The following is a 7,407-nucleotide window of genomic DNA, read 5'->3' as shown; positions in this document are numbered from 1 at the left end:
ATAACATAGATGAACCGATATTGGAGGAAGGGGAGGGTAACACGGAAATAGTTATTACAACTGACATGGTTAAAGGGGCAATCAAGAGCTTTGCTCCCTATAAAGCTGCAGGGCCGGATGGAATTTTCCCGGCACTTTTGCAGATGGAGGCGGGACTGGTTTCCGTACATCTGTCACAGATATTCACTGCATGCTTAAAATTGGCATATACCCCAGTTAAATGGCAGGATGCAAGGGTAATATTTATACCCAAACCAGGGAAACCTAGCTATGCGACACCTAAGTCCTATCGACCGATAAGTCTTACGTCCTTCCTACTTAAAACCTTGGAACGGATAGTCGATAGCATGGTTAAAAGCAGCATACCATACAATGACCTTAAATATAAGCAGCATGCTTATGTAAAGGGACGATCGGTGGAGACCGCTTTAAATGAAGTTGTCCACTACATAAGTGAATCTTTCGATAGCAAACTGTATACACTGGCAGTATGCATTGACATCGAAGGCGCTTTCAATAACGTGCACACTGATACCCTTATCCAATCCCTAGACCAGTTTTATGTTGACCGGGTGCTCCGTAACTGGATCAACTACATGCTAAGGAACAGATGGATAAGCTGCGAGATGTACGATATAACTATCAGGAAAAAGGTATTTCGCGGTATACCACAGGGTGGCATTTTGTCACCTTTACTCTGGGTCACCACGATTAATAGCCTCCTAAGGACCCTAACCGAGAAAGGACTTAGACCTGTCTGCTATGCAGACGATGTCGTAATACTTTTAAAGGGAAAGGATCCAAATTACTTGTGTAGAAGAGCTGAGGAGGCTCTGAATACGGCCTTGAGCTGGGCTCAACCGAGAGGCCTCAATGTTAACCCGGCGAAGACGGAAATCTGTCTTTTCACAAGAAAGACAAAAATTTCTACATATACTGAACCTTGCTTCTTGGGCAAGAAGATACCGGTGACAGACAAAGTTAAGTACTTAGGTGTAATACTTGACCGGAAATTAAAATGGAGACACCACATAGAGGATAGGATCAACAAGGCACATCGGTGCTGGGCGATATGTAGGAGAACCATAGGCATGAAATGGGGTCTTAGTCCTACTATGACAAATTGGCTTTATAAAAGTGTAATTAGACCAATTCTAGCTTATGCTTCAATAATCTGGTGGACTGCTTTGGACAAAAAGTGTAATATCAAACTACTACAGGGAGTTCAGCGTACATGCTGCTTGGGTATAAGTGGTGCCATGTGTACTACTTCAACCAAGGCTCTGGAAACGTTGCTAGATATTCCACCCATTGAAACATATATAAGATATGAGGCGGCGCTTACAGCCGAACGGCTCTTTACTTTAGGCGAACTGGCCAAAAACGGTTATAGGACACGTCATCAATGTATACTGGACACATTGGAAGGTTATACACATTCATCGGACGTGCCTGATCGCATACCAGACACTGAATATGTCGGAAACTTTGAAACGCTAATCCCAGATAGAATGTCTTGGTCAAGCGGAACATTAGAGCAAATACCAGTAGGAATCCGTTGCTACACGGATGGCTCTAAATTAGGGGACAAAGTGGGTCTGGGGTTCTATATTGAAGACCCAGAAACAGAAATATACCACCGTTTACCTAATCATAACACAAGCTTCCAGGCAGAAGTACGAGCAATAACGGAATGTGTAAATTGGATTAGAATAAATATGGCGCCCACAGGGCTTAATATATTTACCGACAGCCAGAAGGCAATTTGTGCGATATCAGGTGATAGAATTAAATCTAAGACCGTATTGGATTGTAAGAAAGCTTTAACTGAATACTCTCCCAGAGGTAAGGTTCACATCATATGGGTACCAGGCCACTCGGGAGTAGCCGGCAACGAAAGGGCGAATGTAATAGCTTTAAAGGGAAGGGAGCTCGATGTAGTTAACCTGACAAACGCAAAACCATTCGACGCAACAAAAGCTGAATTAAAAATATGGATGAGAGAATCCCATAAGGCCTCTTGGAATAATGAAACGGTGGGTAGAACCACAAAGATTCTATGGGGTGACCCTGATGAGAGCAAGACGAGAAATCTTCTCAAAATGAGCAAGTCTGAGGTTAGTATGATGGTACGTATTCTCAGTGGACACACAGGATTACGAGCACATCTATACAAAATTGGACGTGCGAATTCAGACGAATGTAGAGCATGTGGAGAGGACAGTGAAACTCTGGAGCACTTTCTTTGCCATTGTCAGGCATTCGTCGAAGTTAGATCCAAGTATCTTGGAAGTGATGTTATTCCAGAAATAACATTCTTAACCAACACCGATTGGAAGATTCTTAGGAATTACGTCCAGGAAACTGAGTTTCTGAACATGGAAAATAATACATTCAGTGAACAATTTTTTTTTTTTTTTTTTTTTTTTCTTGAATTGGAGCGCACAACAGGCCCGATAGTGGCCTAGGTGTATTTCTTCGGATTTGATGTAGTATACATCCTCCTATCAACCTACCTACCTACCTACCTAGGTTTGATCATAGTCTTTAGCTCTAGGGAGATCTTATACTCTTTGCTTCAGATATTGAGAGAGAATCCGATATATGCTTCGGGGTATTCTTGGATTGATTCACTATGATTTCCTGAAACATGTTCTTTAACTTCCTCATTTGTGGGCTGGAATGCCGTTAAATAGCTGAGCTATTCTGTCACTCTTCCTTCTTCCTTCACCACTTGCTATATTTTATCCGTTTTGGTATGATGGTGCGATTATTATCTTCTAAAGCCCCCTTCACACGAGCACACAAGTAATATGATCTGTCAAAATTTTGTGTAGAAGAGAACGGATAGGATCGTCTAAACGCAATATGTAATGAAATCATCACATATTGAGAGCAAATACGGATGGAAAATTTCACAGTCGTATGGCTCTCTTCATTTTTTAAAATGATTAAAAAAACCAGCAAGCCGCATTAGATCAGGGATGTATTTTTATGTAAATACATACAAAAAATGTGAAACAGCTGTTTCCATCTTACTTTGTTATTGTTTCATACCAATCGTATTTTCTTTTTTGTCATACGGATGGAATTTCATTTTACTTTTTCATTAGTCTTGTCATACGTAAAGTGTGATCGTCTGAAGGGCCCTTAAGGATTCAAAGTGGAAATACTTATATTGTTATATTTTTGAAAGACTGAGATTGCTTAGAGCTCCCTTCGACTACATCCTCTCATTAAAGTCATTGAGGCCAAGGAACCCACCTCTTCAGAAATTTGTTGCTCACGATCGCAGGTTGACGACGATACATGACGAGTAGATCAACTTTATAATGAGTTGTAAACCTTTCCTATGGAAACTAGTAAAATTGGTTCATAAATACTGGCTAATAAGTAGTTGACCTTTCCAACAAAACTTTTTCCAATCGAGTATTTTTTTGGTAAACAATTTTAGTTTATACCTACAGTTATTTTCGTGTGAACGTACCTTAAGTTTTTGAGTCGGCGGCGGCGCGGCTTGTGGCGGCCAAATTTTGATTTGTGCCGAGTCGGCTCGACAGTATATTAGAATTTCGAAGTTCTTTTTGTACTTAGGGTTTTCACAGTCTTCAGCTCTGGGGAAATCTGATCCTCTTATATCGACAATAATAGAGAAAGTATCGAATTCGTCAGAATTCAATAGCAGATGCTAATGTTCGTCAAATGGTGGACTTAAATAAACCTTAATATTTCTTTGATTAATATTTATTTATTTTTGTTCTTTTTTAAAAATGTTCAACTTCTTAACCTATAACAACTGATTTTTATTGTAAATCTATTAATATCAACAGCCATTAAATCTATTCAAATAACGGGGGTGTGGATCACGTCCTTGTTTTGTGGGTAAGACTAATTAACAAGAATCTATATTATTCACATTTTCAACTGCTCAATTATGTTCCTTAACTTGTGTGGGTGGATGAGATCGTATATATTCTAAAGCACGCAAAATGTATGCTGGAACAGGAGGTGGTGTAGGCAAATGATCACCAACTGGATGATAACCCTCTTCATCGGCAGTATATGATAAAGCAATGTGTTCACCTTCGGGAGAAATATAATTCAAAGAACCACGTACACCCTCTGGATTGCCCGATTCCTGGAATTGTATGCCATTGCTGGTTTCATAAGCATATTGGTAATTGCCTTCGGCATCAGCAGCATCATTAGTTAAACTACGGATTTCAGCATCCTTATCAATATTATCAGCACGGCAGTTGGCAACAAAAACAAGCGCAGCAATACAAACGAACTAAAATTGAAAGTAAAATTTGGCAATGACTACAGCTTTGTAAATAATAAAAAAACTGAGTTAATTAAAGATGAAACTTACAAATTTCATGTTTAGGCTGTTTATTTGTAAGTGTTTTTTTAAATACGAGAAAAAAATACAAAAACTTGTACTTCAGATACTGTGTGTTTAAACGAGTAATTGCAGTTGGAAACTGTTTAAATTTTAGCAAATCTTTGGTGTTTTTATACTGCCAAAAAACTATTAACAAAATTTAATACACCCTGACTGGCATCTTTAAATAACCAAATATTATAAAAAAAGGGTTTCTGCATGACCTGTATTGTCTACACAGACCGATTAATGAAAAATAAATAAAAAAAAACTTACAAAACTAGTTTTTTCTACACTTAAAATCCTTAAAATCAACTTAAGCTGTGCAAAAATTTTCGAAGATGACGCAAAGAAAAAAAAAGATCAAAAGTCATTGTATCACGATAATGAAGATCATCATCTTCAATTTTTCATTAATTTATTTAATACCCCCAAAATATGGTATAATAAAAAAAATAATAAAACAATATCTTCTCCTTTTTATTACTATTATTTCTGTCATTAGTCTGTCGGTCATGCTAAATGGATTTTAATTAAACTAACTTAAATGTTATTATAAGAATCTGAAATTAAATATTTACTCAAAATAATGGGAAATCGTATTCGTTCAAGGCCCTACAAAGAGAAATAAAATTATGAATTGTTTGTCCTAGAAAATTGTTTACCCTTTAAGGCCCATTATTTTAACTTGTGGTTATCGAAAATGTTCTACCGGTTAGAATAATTTGAATTATGAAAACTTTCAATATATCGTTATGATAAAAATATCAAGACATAATGCTATACGCACAATTGGGACGAACGACGAATTTTTCGGAACGAATTTTCGTCGTCAGATATAGAACACACTAAACTATATGAAAATACGCACAATCAATGCGTATGACGAAATTCGTCTTACGTAACGAACTGTGCGATAGGTTTATTTCTATCTATTTCATACGCAGACGAACGACGAATGAATTGGTGTAGGGTGACCCTTTTACTTTTTGGTTTTAGAACTTTTTTGTAAATTAAGTTAGTTTTTGTTTTAAGTAGTGGCTTCTTTTATGTTTATGGTATATAAATTAAGTTAACACGATTTTTTATTAATATAATTTTCTTTTAATATGAAAATAAAAAAATATTGAGAAAATTTTCAAATAAAACATTTTTTGTTTTGGATATATGGTCACACCAATCAGTATGTAAACAAAAAAAGATTTGATTTTTATTCATTTCGTGTAGTTTGTTTAAAAATGTGTTGAAAATATTATTTGTTGTGATTTTATATTACGGGAAGTGCCGCGAAAATTGAGAAAAAATAAGAAATTTTAAATCAATTCGCCATACGGAAGGATCTATTGTGTTTCAATCGACGAATATACGCAACGAATCATTGTCAAGCAATTCGTTGTGTTGGACGAAATTGGTCGTTCGTCCCAATTGTGCCTATACCATAAGAGTTACAAATATTTATCAGTATTTTTTATGAAATTTAAATTTAATTAATTTTAGGAAATGTCATCATATAATATAATCATATAACGGCCATTATTTTATATTTTATATATATTATTTTGAAACATTTAATGAAGGATATCATATTTGGATCTAATTTCGACGAAATTCTGACAATGAGAAATAAAGTGCTCCAGATTTTCTCTGTCCTCTTCACATGCTCTGCATTCTTCTAAATCCACTTAGAATACGTTCCATCATAATATTTTCGGAATCGCTCATTCTAAGGAGGCTTCTCGTTCTGATCTTGTTAGGTATTACCCATAGGTTTATTATTCCAAGTTGCCCATAGTTGCACAGCTTAACTCTAGAGTATTCGGTTAATGCTCTTTAACAGTCCAATGCGGTCTTAGACTTAATTTTTCACCTGATATCGCCCTAATTTTCTTCTGTCTGTTATTAAATGTGTTTATAATATTTCTATTCCTGGGATTTCAATATTGAATCCCAGGCCCGTTTTTCCCCCAGTATAGAGCCATCAGTTAAGCAACAGATTTCTTTCTGTGCTCAGTATTTCAAAGTTCCGGACATATTTTGTGGCTAATATGCGATCGGGCTAAAAAATTTCGTGGGCTTATGATGGTGCACACGATATTTTTTTAACAAATTGTCGCATTATTGTTGTCTTGTGCAGGCCAGGATATGCATGGCCTTCTAATATGTCCATTATACTTACTGTTAGGTCACCGTATAATAATTACTAACATTATTATTTTGTTTTGTTTAAATTTTCCATTTTTTATTGTATTTAAATTTATTCATATTTTTGGCTCACTGTTGCCACTGTAATTTGTCATTATTTTTTGTTCATACTAACCACTGTACATATTTTTGGTAATGACCCGTTAGTTTTTATTATTTGTTTCTCACTCCAATTCTTATTATAAGCATATTGTTGTTGCTCTTAAAAATGCAATTTCTTATTTTGGAGACTTATTGCATGTATTTTGTTTTTGCATATTTTGAATATAAATAAACAAGTTGAGTTGGTACATTGGAAGTGAGAAACAAATAATATTACAATAACAACAGTGTAGCCCTTATTTACATGATCAATTGTTAGGCTTAAGAAAAGAATTTTTAAATAAATAAATCATTGTCATAGTTGAATTCAATCGAACAACATCATCTTTTATTCTTGTCTCGGTACCACGGTAGTTCTTTTGTGTTTGTTAATTAATCACTGCCCATCGAACATTTCAGCAACCTATAGACAACAATTCAAAGTAGACCGAATTGCTCTATATCGTTGCCGGTGAAGAAAAAGCTCTTCATCGTACACTTACATTGATGACTTGTCCATTAACTGCCTTTGATTCGCCTAAAGTTAAGTGCTGTTCGACTATAAGTGCCGCCTAATTTCTTATATACAAACGTTGGTTGAGGAATATAACCCTTGGTTGAGGTAGTGCTCATGGCTTCACTTATACCCAAGCAACATGTACGCTGAGCTCCCTGTAGTGGACTAATCAAACTTTTATTAAATCAGTCTGTGGGACTATGTCATAGTAGGACTAACACCC

At 35.8% G+C, this 7,407-nt stretch overlaps 1 protein-coding gene across 1 annotated transcript; it reads right to left on the bottom strand.

Moving 5' to 3' along the window:
• Positions 1-3,732: 3,732 nt before the first annotated feature.
• On the bottom strand, positions 3,733-4,490 carry LOC119608919 (pupal cuticle protein Edg-78E-like). Its single transcript, XM_037963507.1, has 2 exons — positions 4,373-4,490; positions 3,733-4,291 (listed from the first exon to the last, which is right to left on the bottom strand). The coding sequence occupies exons 1-2, from the start codon at positions 4,379-4,381 to the stop codon at positions 3,929-3,931; spliced, it is 372 nt and encodes a 123-aa protein (XP_037819435.1). The 5' UTR covers positions 4,382-4,490; the 3' UTR covers positions 3,733-3,928.
• Between the last annotated feature and the right edge of the window lie 2,917 nt (positions 4,491-7,407).

The sequence above is a fragment of the Lucilia sericata genome, unplaced genomic scaffold, assembly GCF_015586225.1.
Source record: "Lucilia sericata isolate MDLA Ls3-8-SP2 unplaced genomic scaffold, ASM1558622v1 Contig000899F_arrow, whole genome shotgun sequence".
Lineage (NCBI taxonomy): Eukaryota > Metazoa > Arthropoda > Insecta > Diptera > Calliphoridae > Lucilia > Lucilia sericata.
The sequence above is the reverse complement of the archived record's forward strand: the minus strand, read 5'-3'. Positions and strand labels throughout refer to the sequence as shown.